The sequence below is a fragment of the Colius striatus genome, chromosome 2 (genome assembly GCF_028858725.1).
Source record: "Colius striatus isolate bColStr4 chromosome 2, bColStr4.1.hap1, whole genome shotgun sequence".
Classification (NCBI taxonomy): Eukaryota; Metazoa; Chordata; class Aves; order Coliiformes; family Coliidae; genus Colius; species Colius striatus.
In genome coordinates, this window is record NC_084760.1 from 41,626,756 (window position 1) to 41,653,940 (window position 27,185).

At 39.1% G+C, this 27,185-nt stretch overlaps 1 protein-coding gene across 2 annotated transcripts in view; it reads left to right on the forward strand.

The window, feature by feature from the left end:
• The window catches only part of CLIC5 (chloride intracellular channel 5), an 80,092-nt gene extending 55,455 nt beyond the window's left edge, over window positions 1-24,637 (forward strand). For both annotated transcript variants that reach the window (XM_061990175.1, XM_010206641.2), the window contains exons 5-6: window positions 14,953-15,134; window positions 17,316-24,637. In XM_061990175.1, the coding sequence (XP_061846159.1) occupies window positions 14,953-15,134; window positions 17,316-17,483 (350 nt within the window). In that variant the 3' untranslated portion in view covers window positions 17,484-24,637. The remainder of the gene's footprint in view (window positions 1-14,952; window positions 15,135-17,315) is intronic.
• Window positions 24,638-27,185: the final 2,548 nt, after the last annotated feature.

The window sequence follows — 27,185 nt, forward strand, 5'->3', positions numbered from 1 at the left end:
TGTTTACTTTGGTTCCTTTGGTTGATGCTGAGCAAATCACTCAAGCTCTGTACAGTAACCAGGGTAGCAACAACTTCTGTATTCATTGGTGGAGGATGAAATTTAATTCATTGGAATGCTGTGTCCATATTCAGTATCCTGCTCATTATTTTCTCTTGCGAGACTGTATGCTGCAAACCTGGGGGACAACCTGTAGTAACCACCCATTAACTGTCCTGCCTAAAATCGTAAGTTCTTTGGCTCGTAGAACGAGCCCTTTGATTTCATTTATGAGTTTAAAAAGTTGTTCTTGACTTGAGTTCTTAGGGGGCACCAGCTTCAGTGTGGGTGGGCGCATTCATTAGTGGTACGGAAGGATATTTCACTGTACGACGCTTCAGAAGGTGCTGAGCTGGGAGACCACCAACATGATTTCATGCAGAGGAATTTCCAGCCGTCTGACCAGAGGACTTCTCTTGTCTGGTTTGGATTTACATCAAGAGACCAAAAATAAAAGCACATTTAAATCGTTAACTTGCATGTGCTTAAATGCCGTTCACCTCTTTCAGTAGCAACATCACACTTTGTGGTTAAGCACTTGAGGTGGGAAATGCCTCTCTTCATGTGCAGTGTATGTAAGTATACAGTAAATGTGCACACATGCATATAGGGCTGGAATTAAAACTGACCTACACCAGTTTTATGCTGTGGAGTTATTCTGCTAAGAGAAGAGTCAGACACATAGTACGGGTGTATGCACAGGCTGAATGGTGTGCTCTGATCCTTTCTAGAAGCCATTAAGTGCCTCCTTAGATAAGCAGAAAATCAGTTCATTCAAAACACCTATGAAGAATATTTACAGTAATAAGAGCTCTGTGGTGCAGAACCTTTGTGGCACCTGAGATCATCTATGTAGCCAGGGTAGGAGTTTCCTGATGTGGGTCAGCATGTGTCATCTTGACAACTGTGGTCTGGTCTGATCTCCAACAACAAGTTGGTGTAAGAAAGAAGAACATCCATCCCTAAAGCATCTCCATACTTGTTAGGGAAGAGCTGGGGGTCACCTCTCATGCTTTCAGCCTGGCTTCTCACATCCAAAGGGTTCAGTTTAAAACTGAGATACAGCTTGTCCTGAGTCTTTGATCCTTATGGCCTATTCTGTGCTTAGAGGCTTAACTCTGTGCTCAGCAAAGTTCTTGGAAAAGCTCCTCTTGACTTTAACACAGCAAGTATAAAAAGCTGTTTGAATGCCCTTATATTGATGGGGAGTTTCCCGTGACAGGAAATTCAGGACCAACATGAATGGTTTGGTTTTTTTTGCACAGATTTTCAAGGTGCCATATAAATATACGAGTATAAATATATATGTGTGTGTGTGTGATGTCTGTGTACCAACATACCATTAATTTTTTTCCTTCTTCCTCTTTAGTTAAAGATTTTCCCTTTTCCACTACAAAACTCCACACCTGTCCAAGGCCCAGCACGAGCCACAGTTTGTCCTCTGCTATGACAATATTAACTTTTCTCTGCCATGAGACAGGGAAGGAGTAGAAATAGCTTTTAAAATTGTTTTATAGGAAAGGACTTGCTTTGTGATGGAACATATCAAGATGACAGATATTTAACTTTGACATTTTGAAGCACAAAAAAGCTTTAAAACAAGTTTTTATGGCTCCCTCTGAGCTGAATACTGTTGGGCTCGTGGTAGCTAAAGAGCCTGGCAGCTTTACAAAACCAGCCCTAATATAAAAAATACCCAGTCTTTAAAACATATGTAAAATAGCTTTTCTGCAACATTTGTGGCACATAAAGTACCAAATATATGTTGCTGAGTGTGATGTAAATCTTTTATTACCATTCATTTGGGATGACCCATATAACTCACTCATGATATGCTAATAAAACTGTTCTCCACTCTGTCTCTTTATAAAAACACACGTATAAAGACCACTAAAACAGTGGTGATAGCTGTGTGCTGACTTGTTAAGTAGTGCTGCAAGTTGCATTTAAAATCTCTCCTAAATTGTTTTATCTATCTGCTTTCTGCCCAGTAATCAAAGACTGATTCTAAAGTGCTCAGAAACAGTAGTTTGCAAAATAAGTTTGCTTGAGAAATAACTTTTTGAAAGTACTCCTCAAAATCATGCTGGCTGGGTGCCCAGAGCCATCAATATTCTGCCTGCGACCAGTGATAGCTTTAAGGACCACTATCTTTTAACCTGTCAAGACTAAGAACTGAGATTTTATGCTACTGTATGAACTGATCTAGGTGGACCTGCTCAAGCAGGGGAGTTGGACTACACGATCTGTAGAGGTCCTTTCCAACCCCTACCGTTCTGTGATTCTGTGATACTGGAAGGAAGATGTTTTCAGTTTTCTAAAATGATAACAATGATTTTGTGACCTGATCTAGGTGGACCTGCTTTGGTAGGGGGGTTGCACTAGATGATCTCTAAAGGTCCCTTCCAATCCCTACCATACTATGATTCTATAATTCTTACAAACAATCATCTTAATCTCAGAAGTATGTGCCTTACTATGGAATGTTTCTGAACTTTCCTGGCATTTAACCTTTTTTCTTCTTCTAGATCTAATTAAGGTATGAAGATTTCCTGATGGAAATGTGAAAAATACTATTTGAAAACAGTACAAAAAACTAAAACTAAGACTCTGTTTAAGTCCAGATGTGACTGGACTGCAAGATCTTTAAGGCATGGGCTTGGTATGCCTGATCCTCAGCCTTAGATGCAGCCATTCTGGGAATGGTAAATATTTACAATTAACATACTAGCAGACATAATTTTCTGACACATCTCTGCCGAGGTAGCTTTGAAGCCATAGCATACCACAGGGAAGGAGAGAGAATATGAGAGAATATATATATATATCTCTATATAAGTCCGAGACACAGAATATGTAAAAAGCATTAAAAAACTTGCTAATAAGCAGTTTACAATAGATACTGAAGTCAACAATGTTTATGATATGCTCAGCTTCAGGCCTGTTCTCAAGTCTTTGCTGAATCAAGGCCTATATGCACAGGCCAGGCCTGGACTAAAATGCTTGTAACGGGAACAGTACTTGGCAGATGCTCTTCTTTAAGGAGGAATTATTTCCCCTGTGTGTTTGAATATTCCTCCAAGTGCTGCTGGCTTTACTGGGATGCTTTGTTCTGTTTCCCAGCCGAGCTCCCATGCTTGCACACAGGAGCAGTAGCACAGCTGGAAGTGGATTAGAGCAATCTGGCGGCAGCAGTCCTGGGAGGAATTAAGCGCCTCGCTGCTGGAATGGGAGGCCTAAATTACATTATTATTTAATTTCATTGCTCTATGGTTTCACAGTGGTGGGTAACTCCCCTCATTGTGAGATACTTGGTACATCTTAAGTATGCTCACCCATAGCAAGGACTTAGATGAAGTTATGGCCTTACTCAGTAAAGTGTCCAAATCCTATACAAAGAAATGTCCAGATTGGTGCACCCCAGTTGTCTTAATGTCCCAAGAGGGTTGGTCACAGACTTTTAGCAATTGCGGAGCAAGCTATCACATGATAGAGAGATGAGTGACTGGCTCCTGGAAGTCAGTTTGCAAAACTGTTGATGACTTCAAAGGGAGAAGGATTGGCCTGGGATCTGTTTTTCCCAAAACAGATTTTTTGTTTCATGCATGCAAATGTTCTTCATAAAGTAACAGGGAAGAGAAGAATGAGACAAATGAAAATCAATGTTGCTAATTTTCTTTATTAGATCAGATCCTAAATAGTTGACCTTTAGCTTGAAAACAGTGCTGGAAATAAAACAACTAAATTGGACTTGGAGACATAATTCTTGTCTTAATATCCTCATTCTTCTGATTGCAGAAAAAAAATCAGAATTTCAGGTAGTTTGAGGATAGAAGGACCTCTGAAATATTTACTATGATCTCCTGCAAATCGTGTCCCAATTTGAGCCATTGAGTTAGGATTTCATCCTTTAGCATAGAAATTACTTTCTGTCAGAGCAGAGAACAGGGGAAACTGAAGTGTATTTGGTGCACAATATCCGTCTAAGAGGGGAATTTACTGGATGAGAGATTCTGCACTGCAAGGGAAGGTGAATCCCTGGTGATTCAGCCAGTCAAAGCTAAACCCCAGGTGTTTCCTGGCCCTTAACCTGGAATCAGGATGACTCTGAAGATGTGAGGAAGGGGTCTACTCAGCAAAACTATCGGTACCACTCCAAGGCACTGGTCCGACCACTTCCATCTCTAGTAGAGAATGACCTGATGGCCATAGATAAGACTCATAATGCATCTGATTTATTGCATATTGGGAAAAAAAATACTGTGATATTTTCAAGCATCTGAAGTCTTGAAGCATGAGATTTAGTTAAAGTCATTGTCTTAATATCAAGTAGCAAATTCTCTGTGACTTTGATGGTGGTAAGGTCAACCTTCCTCAGTCCTTGTTCCAAGACCTATAAGATGATATTAAGGATTTAATGTGCTGTGACCTGCCTGTGCAACTCTTAACATCCTCCATCCCAGCTTCTGCTATTTCTGCTGGAACTGGATTAAAACCTGCCTTTTCTTAGTCTCATCATAAACACCTCAAGAAGTAAGTCCACCTCCCCTCTCTCCTTGTTTGTTCCTTAAACAGTTAATTACTTTGACAATGTGGAAACAGTTTTTGTCTGACTTTTAATGATTAGACTTTTTCATGCCTTTGTCAGCAAGGCTGAAGAGCTTCCTCACAATCCCCAGATGTTTTGTCCTTGGGTGAGCATCTGTGCATGTTGGCCTCTCAGTTTCCTCTCTGATAAACTGAAGGAACAGACTCTTCAAACCCAATATTTTGAGACTTGTTTTCTAGTCCTTAAGCAACATGTTGTTTTCCTTTGACCTCTTGATGGAATTTCCAAAGCCTTTTTTAACTGGGGACACTGGAATGGGGAGAAATGTTCTTACTACTTGTCACAGCAGTACAGTTGCAACAGAAGGAATATGACCTCCATACTGGTACTTGCAAATTTTTCATACATCCAGACATAATTACAACTCTTATAGCTTCTCCTCCTTTCAGAGATGTTGAGACATAATCATGATGATTCCTAAGTCATTCCATGGAGCTTAAAACAAAAAAACTCAAAAGCAGAGAAACAATGGAAAATAATTAAGATGTGAGTCATTTGTAAATCTCATCGTCTCGTGGGGATTTTTTGTATTTCAGCAACAATTTTTGAACGCAAAGGGTGGAAAATACTGGAAAGATTAAAATAAAACTATTTGAGGCTGAGATTTGCTGAGTTAACAGAGGAATTTGGGAACTCAACAAACTTTAACACTTCATCCTCAGGTGCTGCTAGCTAGGCATTGCTGCATTTCTCTCTCGTGTTTTCACTCCACCACTCCACTACTGCTGAAGTTGAGCAACATAAAGTGTTTGAGTGTAACTGGGATTATCCTGATGTAAAGAAAAGCAAATTTTATTTCTTTATGTTTCCTCGGATTGAAAGTAAATGGTATTAAAGATGCAAACGCCAACAGTCTGTATAGGAATAGTCTTCTTTGCTTAAACATTAGAACACAAGGGGGCCTCACAGCACTGTCGCTAAAGCCCTGTTGCGTTCTACCAGAAATTAACTTTACTCTTGAATGCAGAAACATGCAGTTAGTTTTTCTTTTTTGTTCCGGAATAATCTTGTTTGCTTTTTGGGAGTAATAAGAAAACTTTACACTCTGAGTAAACATATAGAATCTTAAAACTCAAGATACCACAGTGATAATCTCCTACTAGCAATATATAGTTTTATAATCTGCAGGGCTTGATTTATTATTTTTTTCAAGTTTTTGATGCAAATCATCTGCCGCTTGGCTTCAGTTGGTTTAGGGACACCTGCACAAGACTAGCATCACAGAGGTCAGGATTAGACCTTTGGGGATGTGCTTTAAAAGTGATGCTTGTCACTTTACGTGCTGCTACAGAGTCATGATGATTTGTGAAATGCAAGTTAGGTACTGTTCTTCCCGGGGCACTTGTAGGCCAGTAGTTTTACATTCACTTGTTTCCTGCCCTCGAGGTCACTTGGACTCCTAAGAGACTTGGAAATGAACCCTTCTTTTGGTGTTGTTTGAACACCTGGGTTTCTTTTTAAAAAACAGCATTTGAAGGTGCACCAGTTGCATTCTTCATGATAATGTTACAAGAACTACATGTATTTCTTGCTTCCATGGTAAAACAGAATAAGAAAAGGGAAGGAAGAAACCTGAGTTTTCAGTCTAGAAACCAGTCAAAACAAACTTTCTTGATACTTGAAAAAAATGTGTTTAATTTTCTTTTTAAAGCCATTACCGAATCTCCAGTTTCACTAGGTTTAATGTGGAAGCAGGACCCAGAGCTACATTCCCAGAGAAATGTAGAGCTGAAATACAGCTGTAGATACCCAAAATAACCTTAGGAACCCAGACACATCTTTACTTATGGATAAGATCCACCTTCAGCCGTCTAAGTGTTAGGTAGTTGGTACAACCTTGTTGTCCAAGTCTGCTTTACAGATAACAATGAAAGACTTCTCTAACAGAAGTTCTCAAAGATTTAGATCCATATTTTAAGATAAATAAAACTGCCCTTTAGAAATGAATCTATGTCCCTCTCTATTGATCACAAAAGAAGGCAGGATTATTGAATGACTAATGTATAACATTTAGACAGATGAGATTATCCCTCCCTTATCATCCCTCTTCCATTCCCTCTCCACCCCATCTACAAATCCTTGGTGATGTTGATTGATTGATTAGAGATTAATCCCAAAAGTCTAGGGTATTTTGACAGACTTGTTGCAAAAACTCCCCAGAAGGCATGTCATGATTCCCCAGGTACCCTTTCCTAAAACAGAACACAATGATCCAAGGATTAAGAGTTTATCTGGGTTGTGTGACCTACTCTAGGTGGTCCTACTCTGGCAGGGGGAGTTGGACTAGATGATCTTTTGAGGTCCCTTCCAGCCCTTGAGATTCTATGATTCTGTGATTTTCTGTTACCCCATATAAATGATTTCTATATACGATATAGGAACTGCTGTCCCCTGAGAGAAACTCCCAACCAGGAAGGTAGAGTTGAGGAGGAAGGTAGAGCTGAGAAGTAGGAGATACTAATCTATTTCTCTTCTGTGTACACAACCAGGTATTTGTTGATTCATTAAGTGAGTAGAAACAGGCAGATCATAATTTTTCAGCATGGTTGTATGGACACTTAACCTTTATTGTGGGAACATGCAGAAGGTCTCTGTTCCAGTGAATATTGAATTATTTATCTAGAGTGGAACATCTTAATGGGAGAGATGACTCACCCCAGAAACTCCCTTTGGCCCAGAATTAGGCATCTAAATGCCTTGGATGCATGGGAGTATAGAAGCTCTGTCCTTCTCTGCATTTCCAATAGCTTAATGACTGCCCACTTGTTTGCTTCTCAATATATATGCTACTCAGATCTGGGGATTTTACAAGGCAGAAACATGTCTGAAAAGGATCTCACAATGCTCAGATTGGCAATGTACTTGCTTTTTGGGAAGTAAGCCCTAATATTTATGTAAGTTTAAAAAAAATGAGATGTATTATCCTATATCACTTAAGTGAACTGTGAAATTGTATTCAAAGAGTAGGATGCATCCTGTCTAACTTCATCTCCCTGAAAGTTAGCTGTCTAGTCTGAGCTAGTCCTTCAGTCTTAGTCTGTAATTCACATGTTGAGAAGTGGAGTGAGTCCCACCAATTTAGATCAGGTGTCTCAGGTAGTTGGAAGGAACTGCCTTTTGGAGATGCATAGGACTTCAGAGCAGAGTGGGAATCTACATAACCCACTTGGATAAAATACTTGTCCCTTAAATGGCTAAACGGAAGAAATCAAAGGCAGCACTCGAATCTCAAGGGTTATATTGAAATCATAGTGGGGAAGATAAACTGTTCAATATGTAATACAGTGGCGTGCATACTGCAGTCACAGCTTCTCCATGTGAGCAGGATTAATCTATACAGATTAAAGTTACAAGACCCTGTTGAGTCTGCCTGAAAAATATGAGCAGACTGGAGAAAAAGGCAAGTGAAAATATGAATCCTTGGTCTTTAATCAGACTGTCAGACTAGTAGAATGATATTATTTTCTTACCTTAAATTGCTGTTTCTTAGCTGGTTTCCCTCTCCTACCAGAAAATAGTAACAGAGTCTCATATAATATCAAACTCTGTGAATCTGGAAGTGATCAGGAAAGGTGGTTTGTTTTTTTAAGGGAAAAATAAATCTCAGGTTGTTTGTGTGAGACTGTGAATATTTATGTACTGTTCCCCCTTTTCCCTCATTGCGTATTTCACCAAGTTCATTTGCGTGTGTTACAAGATAAATCTTACTGGAGGGCAGTGGAAGAAAGCAGTAAAAAGGAAAAGCATCAATCAGTGGACCAGGGTAGCAGCAGGAACCGTTGTTCGTTTTTGTACATGCATCATTGTTTGTTGAACTTGCCTGGGCTTGACAATTAAGAAACTTGCATGTCTGCTGAGGTCAGTCTCAGGTGGTTTCAGATGATGGCTACAAAAGCCATTATGTTACTGGGTTTTGATGGCTTTGAAGCTTTGTTGACACTGTGCTTTCCATGGTATTCACTTATGAAGAGGATCACGTATATTTTAGTTTGGCTTGGAGAAAATATTTTGTGACAAAATGTTTATTTGACAAAAAATGCCATAGGTGGTGTGAGTAACCTGAATTATTGGCAAATATGGGTTGGATTTGATGAATAATGACCTGTTTTGAAAAGCAGAAGTATTTTCCTTAAACTTTTTGAAACAAAAGGTTATTATCTGTTTTTACTTTGGAAATGAGATGTTAATTTTTAAGATTACCAACATTTAAAAAGTGATGTGAAGATGATTGAATGTTAAGACATGACTTAACCAACCATCCCAAAATACAACTTTCTTTTTGTTTTCATCTTTGGAATTTTTTTTTGTTATTTTGCTTTAACTTTTTTTTTTTTTTTTCTAATGTACTAATTTTGCTCTCTTTGAGTGTAAAACAAATAGGTTTTATGTTCAATTTGCCCAAATAATCAGTTCTTCTCATTGCTCATGTTATACCCTCCATGCTTTACGTGTCATCCCATAGTAACTGTTGAGTAAAATCCTCATCCTGTAAAAGGTTCCACTCAGACACATAAAATAGAAGTAATCTCACCTAATTTTAGCTATTTTAAATTTAGGTAGCCAGCCTGCCTATTCTCAAAAGAGAAAGAAGGAGGCTTTTCTGGTGGTAACTCAGCTTTTCTTAGGCTACTATTTTGAGATGGAATGATTTGCCTTCCAGTGGCTCCTTCAGGCCAAAAAGATTGGCATTTGTGTGCTTTGTCTGCTCTGCTATTTCTCCTTGTCCCAGCATTAAACAAGGAAGGAAACATTTGGAGTTCAAGGAAGGGGAAGAAGAGTCCTTGTCTGACCCTTGAAAATGCTGTGGGTGTGGGCAGCCTGAATCAGTTTTACTTTTTCCAAACCATTTTTCTTTTACTACTTTCTAGTTACTTTCCAGTTTGCTTCAGCCTTATTTGACCCACAGAAAATAGAGATGGAAACGACTGATGATACTGGAAGTTTTATGGCTGATGTTATTTAGGAGGTCAGATTAACTGATTATAATAGTCTCTTTTGGCTTTAAAAGCTGCTGGAGAAATCATAACTCCACTGAAATCAACATTATAATGGTCTCTTTTGGCTTTAAAAGCTGCTGGAGAAATCATAACTCCACTGAAATCAACAGCAAAACTTTTGTGGGATTTGGTATGGCCAAAATTTCACCCCGAGTACCTAGTAATGAATCTTTGTCATCTGACCCTCTCCTTGACTTGCAGGATTGTCCATGCATTACAATTTCCAATGTTTTATTCAATTGCAGTATAAGTACTTCAAGACACAAGGATTTCTCTTTGTCCCCTGAAAATAGTTGCACTGGCTAATAGTTTAAGGAAGTTTTTGCTTGAAGAGTTTAGTAACAGAGCCAAAGTCTGTTCTTGATTGAACTAGAGTAAATATGGAATATCTTGTTGACAATGCAGAGTTACTCCTCTTTTATGTCAGTGTAACTGAGAGCACAATTTTGTCAATTATTAACTTTTGTTACATTATTTGTATTTCTGTGCATGTCAGGATTTGTTAATCTCATTGTTCAACATCAAGTAACCTTTTGCTGAAAACAGAGCGTCGTTGTGAATTAGGTATCATCAGCTAAATTGAACCTCACCCTGTGCATTTGACAGATGGTAATACATTCATTAAGTGTTCTGTGGTTGCTTTGAGGTTGGAAAGTGCTATTTTTCTGGCTTCTAACTCAGAATTCTTAAGTAAAGTTGTATAAAAGCATACTTTTGAAGGGAGAAGGAAAATCAAAAAGAGCTTGTGAGGTTTTTTTATTAATATCATTGTTTACTATTCGTGGGATGACACAGCAGGAGTGTGATTGATGTTAGTTGTCTTTGACTGCATATGTAGCCCAGAGCAGAGTAGTACAGGGTGAGAGAGATGGTTCCACCATGGATTTTGTATATACACAGGTAGTACTACTTGGAATTTGAAGCTGTGTTAAATACACATCTGTGGAGGCAATGTGATGCTGGTGTCTTTGTGCTTGGTGATTTCACTGTCCAGAAAGATGGTTTCCAGGAGCTGAAACGTTTCAGCTGTTGCACCATAACCTCATGACAGGGCTGCCCTCACAGTGTTGGTCCCATTTGGGATCTCCAAGTTCATACTGAAAGTCTGCAGGGTGGGGAAGCAATTGGAGGTAGAAATTTCAAAAGCAGAACAGAGCCACATTCTCAGGCATAGTTCCACTTGGTGTTGTAATATCGAATCCTCCACCCTGACATTACCAAGACAATACAAGGCTGGGATTAGACATTCAGGAAAAGTTCCCACCCTCAATTGATTTTGGGGTCACCTGAACCAAGTGTGGAAGAGAAGACTCAGACTCCACTGACTGCAGAGGGAGCTCAGGGTGTTAAATTCAAACAGATTAATCCCACCCATTAGCTTGCAGTGGAATCTCAGCTGCTATCAGCAAACCTATTTAGTTACTGAATGTTGTTCCCAAGAGGAGAAGTTGTCAAAGGAATTAGCCACTTCTGAAATTCATTGTGGGTGGTACATTCACAAATAGGGAGTTGGTCACTTTTTAGTTAGTCACATCGTTTAAAATATCTTCATTCAGTCTAGTGGTGAGACTGGTATTCACAAGACCCCTGCCCCAGTGAGTGTCTGCTGTCCCCTATGTTCTCAGTAGGGAGAATCTATAGATTCATCCAGGGTTCCACAAAATAGCCATAGTATGGGAGGTTTAGAAGTCTTTTTCCTGTTGAATTTGCTCAGTAATATGAGCCCAGACATCTTTTTTCTCAGCAAGAGTCTCGAAACCTTCAGAACTGTAGGATGTTCTGAGATTATTTCTTGTTTTCGGTTCATGTTTGGTTTTTCACCCTTCACATAATGTTTAGATATTGATCAGATGAGAGAGGAAATGAGAGTTAGTTTTTCTAACTTTTACCTTTGGCATCAGCCTTCATTCTTGATCCACTGAATGTTGAGTCATTTATGGGAAGTAAAACTGTTCAACAGGACAGCTATACAAATTACCTGCTACTCCACTGGAAGGTCTCATCTGGTAGACCTGGGCTGACATCATGTTGAAAAGGCATTTGCAACTCAGTCTTCCACTTTCCAGGAAAGTGCTCTCCCTATACCATGTGGTGAAATCACAATACTTTTCTCAAAACTTTTTGTAGGAACAAAAGAAATGACTTATGTTTAATACTTCACTCTTCTGGGGGTTCACTGGTGAATTCAAACATAAGGTGGGTTCTTCCACTCATGCCAGCATTAGGCACTTGGCTCTGAGATGTAGTGCTTAGAAGCCTCCTGCTTCAATATTTTTGAGATTCTTTTATGTGTCCTCCTGTCTGAGTGCCTTCTCAAGGAACAAAAGACAGTATAATCATCAGTACAGTCAAATCATACAGGTAAATCTGAATGTGTCAGGGTAGCTAGAAAGTGAGACTTTCAACGTGGATGTTTGCATATGGGTTTAAAAAAATGCCCTGAAAAGCATCATCAGGCTATAAAAGTGTGATCCTGTGGACCTAAACTGTCAATTTTGGGATCTTAACTCTCTTAGTGTTTCAAAATAATGTCACTATTCATTTGGAAGTTCTCTCTCACTGCTCTTCTATTCTCATGGCTACTCTGAGACACTTACTGGGATCAGAAGAGTTTTGACTAATTAAATGGGGTCATTGGTATCACCAGTAGTGGTCCAGGTCTTGATTATCAGGATATTAGATGGTCCTGAGCATGATCTCACTGTGAGATGTCAAAATCTTCTGGGTTCCAGCAAAGCCTGTGAATTAGGTCACAGATGTGTCGAACCCTGAGCATACTCTTATTTCTGGCCTAAAGCAGCCGTATGCAACTGCCAAGTATGAATTCAGATAGATATTTTTCCCACTGTCACAAATAGGCTTCACTCCAGGCATTGTTTTTGAGACAGTCATGATGCACTTTGATATATCAATAAGAGAAAAAAAACCCAGCTCAACCCTAATAAGTTCCAGAAAAGTTACATAAACACATCACACCTGCTGCTCCTGTCTTTATACACACACCTAACAGTCCCTACCAGGAAGCCTCTAATGTAGCACTGATGCTGGAAATGTTGCACAGACAACTTAGAGAACCAATGATCCTACTGGGTGAAGGCAGTACTGGCAACTGCTCAGCGTTAAACCAGTTCTGAGTGAGCAGAATTGAATTAAATTGCAGTAATTTGATTCCATTGTCTCTAAATGAATTCACTGTAAGAGGACAGAGTCTGAGGCTGACCGAGAGAAGGAAAAGTATCTATTCAACAGGTGTTATGGGTCAAACCAAAAAGAGATTGCTAAATCTTTTGACTGTTGCCACATGGGGGTATATTACAAGTTATGCAGTTATTAACCTCCAGTAGAAGTTGCGTGGTGGAGCACAGCTGCAGATGATTAAAGACACCACTGCCAGCATCTGACAGCAGAATGTCAGTGTCAAAATTCTATTTGAACTGGTTAAATAGGGAATGGCAACACTTTTGTTTTATGGATGGCAGCACTTCAGTCGTTTTAGATGCTCTGCTTTCAGAAACAAAATTCTTTCGCTCCCTGCTATGTTTGTTGGGGTGTTTTCAGTTGGATCGCAGTAATTTCTCCAGTCAATCAATTAAGCCAGGGTTTGCCACTGTGTCTAAGAGTCAGCCACAAAAGAGCTGGTACGGTTCCCTGGTGCTTGGCCAAGAGGCTGCAGTGGGAGCAAGACATCAGGCAACTTAATCTGACTTCCACCACTGGCATAAGGTTTAATGGATGTTAGGGCAGCAGAGAAATCATGTTCTGTGGTGTTCAGCTCCTGCTTTCTCAATGGCCCTGTACACACCACCTTTCTCTCTGTGCCAAAAGCACAGGGGAGGCTGACAGCAGAGCCAGCAGAGATAGCTGTGCCAGAAAGCTGCTTCGCACAGAGTGATTGCTGCAGCCTTTTGAAGCTTGTCTTGTGTTCCATAAATATATTTATCTCCGTAGGCCTTGTACTGCTATACCACCTGAGTAACTTCACACTTTGAGTAGTCACTTCTAAGTTAAATGGCAGTAAGTTACTCAGAGATATAAGATTTTACAGGATTAGGCCTTAAATGCTGATTCCAGGCCAGATCTGCCATAGGTATAAATCACTGCAGGTAATTTTCACCAGCTGAAATTCTGGCCCTAAGCCCATGAGTCATGTTGGGGTTTTTTTCACATTGTAAATTCTTGCTATTTCTTATATATATATTGCTTTAGCACTTTGGGGCATTTGTCAGGTGCCAGGACCTCATCATGGTTGTCACCCTTCAAACAGAGATGCAAAAGACCCTTCTTGCCTCAGAGTATTTTCAGTTTAAATAAACCCGCACACAGTCAGATTTCTGTAGGTGCATTATTACAATAACATTTTTCTATTATCCTGTCACTAAAACATCAGAACACAAATTTTGTGCCCGAGTTGATATTTTTCAGTAAAAAAATTGTCCTCTGCTGTATATTATGTCTAAGTGGCATTTAAAGACTGGAATTGGAGCCAGCTGCAGTGCGGGACATGGTCTTTAATAATCCAAATGAGAGGTCCAAAGTCTCCTCTTCATGATGACACTGTATTGGAGACATATCAAAACCAGAATTTGCACCTAAGTTGAACCTGAAGTAAGGGATATCTTAACAGTGGCTGAATATCTCATCTCTTTTGTGTGGCATCATATTCTTTTTATAGTTGTAGCCTATATTCCAGCTCCATAGAGCTCTGTTTAACGTGTTGCCTTCAATTACTCCATAAGAGAATTAAAAGTAGTGAAACTACAACTTCTTAGAGATGAAGTTAATGCTAGAAAATGCTATTTAATTGCAGTCCTACCTATCTGCTTAGAAAAATAAAGTAACAGTGTACAAGGCTTCAGTTTGTTATGTGATAGATTCAACAGTCCAGAAGAATATCATAGGGTATCTGTTTTTTATTGATATATCATACTGACAAGCTGTTACTTCCTTCCATGATCTCTTTCACTGTTGGTGGAGTTTTTTTGTTTGGTTGTTTGTTTTACTTTGTGGTTTTTTGGTTGATTTTTTTTTTCCTTTGGAGGGGAGGTTTTGTGCTACCTAGGAGAAGCCATGGCACAACAGTTTCCCATGTCTCCTGTTCCCATTGTGGGATGAGCTTTAGCCTCAGGCAGAGCTTGCTAGGCTATTTTGTCATCAGATTCTGTAGTCATTGGAGCACAAATTAACAACAAAGAAATGGGGTTTGGCTTCTTTTTTTTTGTTCTTTCCTAGATACTGCCATAGCCATTGAAAATGAACGTTTCTAAATAATTCTTACCTAATCACTTATTCATATTTTTTTTGGCAAAGCCCTTGAAAGAGGCTTGGTGAAGGCTCTGAAGAAGCTGGATGACTATCTGAGAAATCCTCTGCCAGAGGAGATTGATGCAAACAGCACTGAAGAGGAGAAAATCTCAAAACGCAAGTTTCTGGATGGAGATGACCTCACTCTTGCTGACTGCAACCTTCTGCCCAAACTCCATGTTGTCAAGGTAAAAGATGCCATGCCATGGCCAAAGATATCTCATCTGACAAGGAAGTGCGCTGCTCCCACAGCCAAGTGCTAAAACCAGCATGTATTTCAGCAGAGATATTTTAAGTCCTAGCAGAGCAGTTTGAAGTTTGCTCCTCAGTATTTCCTTAGGTTAACTGCAGCAACTTCATCTTTAGACTACAGGGAAACTGTCCCATCACTAATCAGTGGCAAAACAATATTAAGATCTAAATATCTTGTCCTTTATTTTTATCCTGCAAGTAAAACCAGTCTTTCGAATGAATTGGTTCTTGTTATTCTCGAGAGATGTAAAAACTTCAGTCAGTTCCCACCCATTTGTAACTTAAGACCAGCAGTCCATCTTATAGCAAATATTTGTTCCAGCTGATATTTCACACAAAGAAGTTATCAAATCAAAGTCACCACCGAGGTCCAAGATTTAAGATGCACAGTGGTCGCTGGTATAGACTGCAAATGATGTACACCAATTTGGCTTCTAAATGTTACATTTATTTAATTTATCAGGTGACATGTTTCTTTTGAATAAAGCAAGTAGCTGGCAGACCTTGCCAAGCAAGAAAGCTAGGAATTAAAGCCAAGTCATGCATCTAATTTGGCTCTGTGAGCCAAAACAGAAACTGAACCTGGGAGCTAACTGCACACATGCAAAAGAGAAAAAGAAAAAAAAAAAAAAGTGCCTAAGTCACCAGGTAAGAAGTGTGATAATATCTTCACAAACTGAGCTCGCTCTTTGGCTTGTCTTCATTGGTGACATTGGAGTCAGACAATGCAAAATGAATGTATGGCCCCTTACTGATTCCTGTCTCCTTGGGAAGAAATGAAAGCTGTTAAAAGAGAATGAAAATATTTCTCAGATGAGCATAGCCATAGAATATTGCCTGAAAAGCATTTTACAGATGGAAAAAAAACCTCATGTGATGGAAGATGTGTGCTGGAAATTGTGAAAATCTTAAGTTGCCCAGCAGGTTTTCCCTTCCACATGTGTATGTGAAGCATCACTGAAGGCAAAAATGCTTAATTAAATGCAGTTTAGGACAGGATTTGGACTTGCATATACCAAGTGGATCCTGGTAATAAAAACAAATCACAGTCATTTCTGAGAACATGACTGTCCTAAGAAATCTGAGATGGAAAACAGCTCTACCATGTGCTTTAAAAATAAAAGGGAAATTCTGTGGCACATATGTATGTAATTTATGCCCAGGAACACTTTTATACTGTCAGAAAAATTAAGATTGGAAGCACTCATTATATCAGATAATCCATCCCTTCCTATCAGCTACTTCGTTCTGTCACCACAGGATTAGTCTATACAGTATATTCTTACAGGAAAACTGTAACGTCCCAATCCAGCAAGCTACTTAACCAACCAGCTAGTTTTAAGCACAGATTAGTCCAATTGACTTCAATGGGACCATGCAGGTGCTTAAAATTAAGTATGCACCCAACTGCTTTCCTAAATAAGGGCCTGAGTGTTTTTAGAAATCGAAAATTTCCCTTGATAGACAATTTCCTGGTATAATACTACTGTTTCTAATGTCTGCTAAATCACCTTGGTTTCTCAGTCATGGTACCCATGCCACTCTGAATTTTTCCTTTGCAGGAACAGAGCCTTCCAACAGCTGTAGGTGGTTACATCCTCTAATAACATTGTCCAGGCAAAAAACACTACATATATTAAAAACAGAGATATATAAAATGGAATATAATGTTGGAGATAAATAAAATAATTAATATGAAGATATGCTAGATATAATTGTTCTCAATGGTTTTCTCTTAAATCTATCTTGCCTTTTATGATTCAGCTAATGAGCTATTTCTTATGTGGTGCCTCATCTTCAAGGGAAGTACTCAAGACTGGTAAAAACCACCAAAATTCAATGTTGTAAAATTAATAAACTTCAAGTACCATAAAAGTCATCATATGCCAGTAGCCAGGCCACTGACTCAGAGTGTCCTTAAGCCAAGCAGCATCCTTGCAAGACAGGGGACAGCCAACAGTCACTCCTCAGACGTTCTATCGTAGAGTCCCTGAATCTCAAAACATTTCTCTCCTTTGCTATTACTTGTATACCAAAGAGTAAGAATTGCTCTAACAAGTAATCTGGAGATATATCACTGGCAAGATGTTTTATTTCTTCTTTTATCTTTGGTTTAGATTGTTGCAAAGAAATACCGCAACTTTGAGTTCCCAACAGAGATGACGGGGCTGTGGCGGTACCTGAAGAATGCATACGCCAGGGATGAATTCACCAACACCTGTGCAGCAGACAAAGAAATTGAGCAAGCCTATGCAGATGTGGCCAAGAGGCTCAACAAGTCCTAACTGACCTCAGAGGTGGCTCAGTATCTGCTTTTACAGACTCTTCTTGTTGCCTTAAGATATACTTTATCATTATGCTATGTTGTTGGCATCCCTATGACTTCACCTGTTCCAGTGTATTGGTCAGGGACAAACCTGCGTCTCCCCAGAGAGAAAGAGAAGGTAGCTCTACTGTAGCGAGTGGAGAAATTTGAACCTAAGATCTGTTTCAAGTAGTATTATTTGCAATCAGTATTGGAAATGAATCCACTTTACTAGTTTCTTGTTTCATGTTGGGTGTATAACACCACCTTTATTCTTCAGAGTTTTAAAAATAGGATATTAGCTGAAATTTCAAGTAAGACAGTTAGCAACACTTAGAACTGGTTCTTCTGTAGTTTATTTCAATTACACTTTTCCCCCCAGTATTATTGAGATCGCTGGGGTAGGTGCAAAATATGAAGGGGAGGCAGTGGGGAAGGGAAAAGGAGTTTGACCCTAAAAGACAAATGCTCTTAGCAGATAAATTTTTAAAAAAATCTCTCTGAATGCATATTTTGTTTCAGCAGGCCCAGGAGTTTATGGGGCATTTATTTTTAACTTGCTGCAAGAGGGGGAAGCCTGAGTGAATATGTCAGACTTGCAGATGCTGCTTTGCATAAAGTTAACATGATATTGTTGGATCCAAATGTTTAAAATGAAAGAGAATTAATTGAGTGGCAGCCTTTGGAAGAGTGGAGCTCTTACCAAAATGCCCAGTGGATCTGCTAGTTAGTAGAGACAGACAGACACAGCAATGGGGACAGTGTATTGACTCCAGCAAACAGGGAACTGGCACAGCAAACCAAACCACGTAGGATATTGTCATCTTGACTCTATGGTTGCCAGTTCCTTTATAATCACTCTCTTGGGAAACTGCACATGAATTCCAGGCAGGGGAAGTGCTTTCTTCACATTGGGCTTGAGATTGGTCACTTTCAAGTACACATTTCACCCCAGGAGAAATTTGCTCTGAGAGCCTCAAAGAGGGAAGGCTAAAAGAAAGAGGCATATTTCCAGGCAGAAATTCATCAAGTGTGCAGCATGGTGAAATCCATGCATGATGACTTAGTCCCACTCATCCAGGGTTTATCAATCTGAGTTACATGATTCTGAATTAGAATTGTTTTCTGAAACTGATGATTTTGTTCCATCTGTAGCGTCTGCCTGACACAATTTGCCTTATTCTGGTGATTATTTGTGTGTTATTTTAGTGACTTCAGAATGGTATCTCTTTTGCATGAAACTCACATGGCCTGATACATACAACAGCGCACATGGCTCTTGATTTTCAGTTTGGGGAGATTTATTCTTGTTTTCAATGATAAAATAAAGCTGAGCTGTTACCCAGTGTGTCTCTCCTGATCAGAGCTGCTAGTGCTGCACTGATTGGAGGGAAACTTCAAGCTGTGACCAAGGCAAACCTAACATCAGGCTTGTGTGCAGCCAAAGAGCTAGAGGACTGGAGACAGCATTGAAAGCCAGCCTCTGGCATGCGATGCTGATGACAATCTGAAGCCATCCTGTTGCTTTGGTGAGATTATTCCACTTTTCACACTAATCCAACTGGGAGAAGAATGTTGCTTGTTGACTGGGAAGATCTTTTGTGGTTGACTATTGTTTTGCATGCAATGGTCAATTTGTTCTGAAGTTTCAAAACCTTGGAAGAAAATCCAGGAAATCTGAAGTCTTCTGTAATGGGCTATTCTAATAATGGTTAAACTGGAGGGCAAAGGCTCACACCCTTTAACATATTGCTGAGAAATCAGCTGGCTCAGAGAACATTAGTAGCATCCAAAAAAAAAATCTAATGAGATTAGAAGTGTCTGCACAAGCACATATGGCTTGTTAAAAACATTTCTTCATGAGATTGGAATTATTTTTAATTATTTTTTTTTTTTGGATAAATGACAGCAATTATTTATTTATTTATTTTAATTGATTCAGACCTTTTCATCTGTCTTTCTGGTTATGTTTTCACTCAGCACAATGGTCAAGATGGCTTTGTCTGCTTAGAAAAGTGTTAGTAGCAGTGCTTTGCAAATTAGTTTCTAGTGAAAAGTCCTCTGATTAATGGTCACTGGGATTTTCTTTCTTCCAGTATGATTTGCCTAGGAGCATGCCAATCAACTAATCTACATTTCTCTCAGTTGTCTTTTCTAGGTTTCTACTTAAGTTAGTGTCTTTGATTAATCATAGTTGCAGTGAATCTTTGAATAAAGATGCAGAGGGAGATGCAGATTCTTGGTTTGTGCTTATTAGATCTATATGTGCAGCAGATCTCAAGCAAACTAAGTGAACCTGTTCAGGGTCTGAGCTGATTTCCACCTTTGAATTATGTGATTCTGTAATGTTTCAATATCCCTTTCTTTAGTTTTGCTAGAAGAGAATCAAATAAAAAAAGTAGGGCACTACTCCACCTCCAAACATTGTTAATTTGGTAAATATTCATTATATTTGAATGTATTTTAGAAGAATTTCATCTTTCGAACTTCATACTTCAGTAAATGTATTTTTTTAACACTTCTTTTTCATCCAATTGGTTGGCCTCAGTGACCTCAAATTGCATCTGTTTTTCAAAAATTATGTTTTAAAATGTCTGGGAAAGAAAGTTCCCAAGCCACCTTCCTTTGAATTAGTAATAATAAAAAAACCCCCTTAAATATCTTCATTTTCTAACAATACCCCGAAAAAGTCTTGGTAAAGTCTGTTGATGGAAATGAGAAAGAATAAGAGGAAAATGAAATGGTTTTCAGCTGCCCCATCTATTCTTTCTGAATTCAAGTCTCTGCATCAGAGTTTAACATTTTACTCATAACGCTATTATAGGCTGATCCAAGATTATGGACAGGTTCAGGCATTCCCTGACCTTTGTTTGGGTTTGAAATCCAAGCTCCTGTTTTCAGATCTGGAACTTTCTCTCACCTTTGTGCTTTTTTGGCTTTATCTGTAGTCAGAAACAGGAAATACTGGAAATCCTACATAGAAAACTGTTTTGCTAAGATTTTGAGCTCAGTTCTCAAGACTTCATCACCAGTGAGATTTTAAAGGGCTCTAGACTCCTTTAGGCAAGGTGTATGTGGTGACCTTCAAATGTATTTAGAATTATAAGTAATAAATAGTAATCATAGAGGATTGTATATCTACTTTGGCAGGGCAGCATTTCTGAAAAGAATCTAAGTGACAAGACAGACATTGCAGATTTACAATAACTTTGTTCATAAATTTTTTGCAAGATGTAAAGACAGACACAGTGCGGAGGGGGAAGTAGCCAACAATGTGGGTTTAATCATCTACATTTCAGAAATGCAGACCAAATGTCTGTAAAGATGTCCATTTCATCCAAACATTTCTTAGATATTTATTTCAAAGCTCCCTGTTCAGTCAATCCAACACTCCATTCATATTGGAACTAATATTGATTTTTCTTCTATTAGCAGTGGTATGAGAGTGCTGGAGGATCCCATTTATTAGTTACTTTTGTTCTCTGTTAGACTGTTTGAATTCCAAGAGGTCATCTTGCTGTACAGGTAGGATAAAAGAATGATCTGTTTCAAAACTATTTAAACAAGGGCTTGTGATGAAACATTTCTTTTTCCTGATAGAACCATATAATGGTATTGTTTTGTCAGGTCTAGTGTGGAATATATAGCTACAAGTAACTCTTATGTTTGCATCAGCTGAAAAGCTACTACCAGGGAGGAGTGACAATCTAGATCACAGAGAGACTAGACATCTTTGTTTCCTAAAAGAAAGCTCAGCTGAATTACATGTAGTGTTTATTTTTAATACGTATTTGTTTTATTTTAACCCCTCAGCTTTCTCTCTCTCTTGTCCCTCCTCAAATTCAACTCCAGGTTAACCACAACCATTCTGACAGTGCTAATTAGCTGGGTACTCATGGATGGGCAGACGAGGAAGGATGTTTTAGCATAACCCATCCTTATTTTGGAGTGAAGCAAAGAGAGCCCCCTGTCTGAATCAACTGAGTTTGGATACTTAGCTCAGTTTAAAGTATTGCAAAAATTTAGGCAGTGGAAATCCCACTCATGTAAAGCCCCAGAAGTGCGTGGAAATGTTCACTTTTAAAAATAAATTGGTGTTTTAAAGAAGAAAATAAGCCCAGTATCTTGTGCCCTCCTTCATGTGTGTTCTTTTAAGCATCAGGAATTTTGCATTTGTTAATTATTCTGCTAGATATATTCATTATTCTTGAATAGCTTTTGATATTAAGAAATATTTTTCGAGTAAGATTTTCTCTTTCTGCCGAATCTTTCATCTCTTCATTAATTTTGATGTCTGCAATGACCTAGTTAATTCCAGAGGAGGAAGGAAAGCTGTGAAGGTTAGGTTTGTTGAGAAGTTGAAGAAGGTAATGACTTTTTGTAGAGAAAACAGTATTAAAAGCATTTTTTCAAAAGGTATCTTTTCATCTGGGATGCTTTAACCAAGAGCCATAGACTGTTTAGTCTGGACTGTGATTTTCAGTGCAGACCTGAGCAAATAACTATGTTTAAGGTGGCATTGCCAAAGGACTTCCCCAGGATGCATAGAGATGTTCCCTCTGTGTTAGAAAATTTCCCATTTCCTTGATTAGGAGGCATCTGCTGGTTTGTAAGGGAGTTGAGCTATGACAGCCCACTATCTGACTGCTAGGCAATCAAAAGAAAGGTTCTGTTCCATTCTTTTCCCTTCTAGCTCATCTGCAAGGAAAGCAAAGAGCATTAATATGTTTGATTTTCTTGTGCTGTGTCCCAAGCAACACTCCAGTCCTAGGAAAGCAGAGAAACACTGTTCAATGAGGGTTTTGAAGTCTTGATCAGTCTGTGTTTTAATATGTGACACATAAGTCTGAAGAGCCCCATGTAACTCCTCAGGCATTCACCATGCAGCTTTACAGGACCCAGCAGAGTCTCAGAGACCACAGCAATCCTGTTATTCCCCTGCTGCCCCAAGTCATTCCCCTTTCGCCATTCATTGGGGCGATGCTAAAGCTGAAAAGACTCCAGAGGATGCACTTGAATGTGGTGTGTTTTGAGCTGTGCTCATCAGCTAAAGAGCTCTGAATGACAACATTGTGGTGGCTCAGTGGGTCATGCCTCTGCTGCTGCGTGGCCAGCCTGTGGCTGGCGGGAGGGCAGTGCTGGGACAGGACAGCCACGGGGAAAGGTTTTAATGCTGGGCTACCTCTTCCTCTCCAGCCTGTCTCTCTAGCTGAAGTGTGTTAGCAACTCAGCTGGGGCCATGATCCAGTGCTAATGAGCACTTTTAGCTTGCAGCATGTGAATAGACTACTCGTGTTTAATGTTAAACATGTGCTTGCCTGCTTGCCTGGAGAGGGGCCTAAAAGTCATGACAAAAAAGCCTATATTAATGAAGGGCATTTATTATTCTCTCTCTTTGAAATCTGGTGGCAGAATTCCCAGTGGGGGAATTCCCAATAGGAATTCCCAGTAGAGCCCAAGGCTACATAAGCATGAAGATGTTTCAAGTATGAAGATGTCCTTAGAGAACAGAAAACTCTGAAGGAGAAAAGGAAGGAGCAGTGATATATAGGGTCTTACTACAGAAGCAGGACACCAATTCTGTCCCAATAGTAGCTGTAGGGACACCACCAGTGCTGCCAGGCTCCATTCTGGTGTATCATGGGAGGTTCAGAGCAAAGCTGGGACCGGGCCACACTGGCAGGGGAATGCCAAGGCATGTTCTGCTGTATCTATAACCACACTCCCTATGGTGGTATCCCACAGTATAACTATGCTTCCATTGTGTCTGCCTCACTCTTATTATGAAGTGACTTGTTTAAAGAAAACTAAGAAGGGTGGGGGATTTTTTTTTTTATATATATATACACAAACTAAAAACAATCCAAATATGCTTTAATGGTTCTCAACATGATACTGTCAGTTCTCACCACAGGGTGGAATTAGTTGGTGGAAATTAAATTAAATTAAATTAAAACAGAAAAGCTTGGCTGTTGCTAATGGGTACCACTGGGAGCCCTAAAAGTAGTTTGCAGTGTAGAACTATAAGAGGAATGAACATCCTTTAATTCCCAGAATCACTTGGGTTTCACAGGGTCATTTCAGCCTATTCTGCTGTGCTGCTGAGAAGCTGCTCTTTCCTTGTCCCCCTAGGTCTATAAACTCACAATAATTTGGGAAATGGCTATGGGCACCACATTAATCTTTTTATTTTTTTACTTCACTTTTTTCTTTCCTTTCATTGAATTAACTAATTTAGTTTGGAAGTATGCAGTAAGTAAACAGAATTTGCAAACAACATATATTCTACTTTTTCTTAAGGAAGATTTAAAAAGCTTTTGAGAAATAAGAGGTTATCCCCAGCTTTTGGAACAAACTGTGGTATGAAATACATGTAGAGTATGATTCTCGTTAAATAATTTAAGCATGAAGATTAGAGTTTATTTTAAGGAGAATGTTTAGGGCTAAATGACAAGAACACTCCAGATACTGCAAGTGGCACTTAAGATTTAGTTCTAATCTCCATTGGATTTTTTTTAATTACTTATTGTACAACATAGAAATGGAATGTATATAAATATTCACATATTTAACTGCATTGTTTAATTCAATAATGCTGTAAAGTGTATTGGGATAAAAGGTGGCATAAACACTTTCGAAACAACCCTATTATTTTTGTGCCTTTGATTTTGTTCCTGCTGGAAAGAACAAGAACTGCACTATTTATTTGTGTAGAAGCAGGATCTCAGCTTCACAGATCCAGATACTTTGGCAGTCTTTGTGGAGGGCAATTTGATATTTAGCAATCTGAGCCTTGCAGTGGGCACAGTGCATTTCGGAAGGCATCTAGGACCATCCTTGGGTGAATGGAAGGAGCACAGTGAATCCCCTGTTGTGATGAAATGTGATTAAGCCATCATGAGGTGTGGACTGGACAACCCTGAATCAGAGACTTTTGCCTGCAGCACCGTCACTAAATTGGTCTGACATCGGGAACCGCAGCGTAAGAGCTCGGCTTCATGAGTGAGTCAAAGCAGCATCTTTGTCACCAGTCATTTTCTATTTATAACAATACAGATCTATTTTATAATCAGTGGGAGGCACAACAGGAACAAGCTTTGTTCTGCCTCAATCATGTTTCTTGTGCGGGTGTGTTTGAACGGGGCGGGGGGGGGGGCTTTGGCCCAATGCCACACACCACACACACCCATGGCGGGCAGCTCTGGCACAACAATGCACACCCTGTCATGCTTGAACGCTCAAAGACTCCTGCACTGAAGCAATAAACTCCTGCTAAACGGCTTAAAAATGTTCCCTTCAGTATGCTGATCTACTACCCTGCCTCAGTTCTCATTTTCAATGCCATTTGGTGTCTAAACCTCAAGTTTCAAATAAACTGGCAGTGTACTGTGTTGTTTAGTGCTAGAAGTTACAGGGCACTATTAACCATAAGCAATTGAGGTGAAATACTCCAAAGGCCTCAGCTCTCTGTCCTAGTGCAAATCTGATTGCTTGTGCACATGACTCTATTTTCAGAGGGAGGCTGTGAATCAACTCCCAATAGCTCCTTGCTTTGTTTGCTGGAGAATGTGTCCTCATCTCTGCAAATCCTCAGAGCTGTGATGGTAACAACCTTCCTTTTCCCCCTTTTTCTTTTCCTATTTTTTTCCTTTTCCTTTTATTTAAGGATCCCAGTCTCTATTTCCTAGAAATTTACGATCTAGCAATAGATAGATTTATTTTTGTAGTCTGACTGTTTCCAATACTATAGCTTGAAGTTCAAAACCAAGTTGCATAGTGAGAATTAGAGGTGAAGAGAAATGCTTTATTTTCCTTCAAATCCTACTCATTTTCTACTCTGACTCATTTATGGCACAATCCTGTTTAATTTGAGGGCTGTCTGAGATTTAAAAAGAGGAAGGGGAACCTCCTGTACATGTTACTGTCGTTGTACTGAGAGAGGATAGCAAGAACCAATCTGGAAATCCTAAGAGGTATATGGGCAAATTTACTATCTTTAGTGTGAAAGTAATGTGTACAGACACCTGAATGGTGCCAAGCTGGCTCATAGTTGCTTAAAAATTATGAGAATGTTCTAAAGCAAAATCTGGGATGTGAACAATGGCATGACAATTAAGTACTGTGCCTCTTTGGGGCATTATCCTGGCAGAAAATATCTCGTTTGAAAGGGCACTCAGATTTTTAAGTACTGGCCTAGATTCAAGTCCAGGACTGGATTTTCTCCTCCAAACTGTCATTAATCTCAGAAATACCTAGTAACTGTTGGGTTTGTCACTACTTTGACTGCTAAGGTAAAAGCAGAATCGGGAACTCTTAAGGAGAAACCAGAAATGACCTTCAAGTCAGACCTGGTAAACTTCAAAGAAAAGTCATTTATTTGTAAACAACTATTTTATAGTAGTTGACAGTGAAAAGTAACTATGTATCTGGAAGCCTCCGTCAGATAAGAAACAAAGACAGGATAAATCCCTTTGCATACTTGTGATTTTCAGTTGAGACACATCCCTTGTTAATGGGCAATTTTAGATTAGACTGTAACCCTTTGGGGTAGGAACTATGTATTTCTTCTCTGTATGTGCAACTCCTAACATAACAATAGCCAGATTAAAGCTTTTATGTGCTGCTCTAACTGTCATAACATGTAATAATAGGAGTTATATAATGAAAATGTCATTGCAGTTCACCTTTAATATTATGATTGTGCAACTTTACTGTCAACTGTGAATAAAATTATGTCCTTTTTGTATAATAGGTAGTATATTTTATTATTGAAGAATTGGTTAAATTTAGTTTTTAAAAGCAAAAAAAAGGTATCGGCATATTGTTTTATTTTAAGCTTTTGGATAAATAAGCAAACACTTCTTTTGTATCCTTTAAATCAATATGTGTTAAATTCACCTTCCTGAGTTGGAGCTGTTTATAATCTTATATTCCAAGTGTGATTAACACCTGATAATTTGAATTAAAGTGGTTTATTTTCTCATTGGTTTATTCCTGAACTTTCGTTTCATTTGTTAATTTATTTTGTTTTAAACAGATAACATTCTGGGCTTCTGTGATTCCCTTGCCTTCAAGAAAAGAAACCATACTATGCCCATCACTGGATTTAAAAATCAATGTGTTAGAAAAAGGAAGGATGAGAGAAAGACAGGAGGGACAAGTAAGCTACATCTGTGCTAGAAGAAGAAATATGGCCAGAGTATAACTTGTGCACTGGTGGTACTGAGTTGGCCTGCACCAGAGAGCACTCTGCAAGGCAGTGTCCAAGCACAGCATATGGGATGTCAGCACTGGTTGGAGTATAATAAAGGTCTGTAAAATAATGGATGGGTTGAATGGGGAATGACAATTCACTATTTCTCTTATCACAGCTTATGTGTTCCTAATGAAATAATCCAGAAGAAAGTTTAAAGCAAACAGAAAGAAGTGCCTTTTTACACAGTGTATGATTAAACTTTGTAGCCCTTTACATGAGGATGCTGTGCAGATCAAAAAGGATATAGGGTTCAAATGTGGATAAGATAACTTCATGAGGAACAAATCCATTAGTGTTGTTAAGTTTGACTGCAATCCTAAGTCATGTCCCTAAATACCAGGACTGGGAGAGGGTCCAGGGAGAAGTAGGTTTCCACTTGCTTTATTTCTTATGTTGCTTCTGCTACGAGAGGTTAGACATACCTTA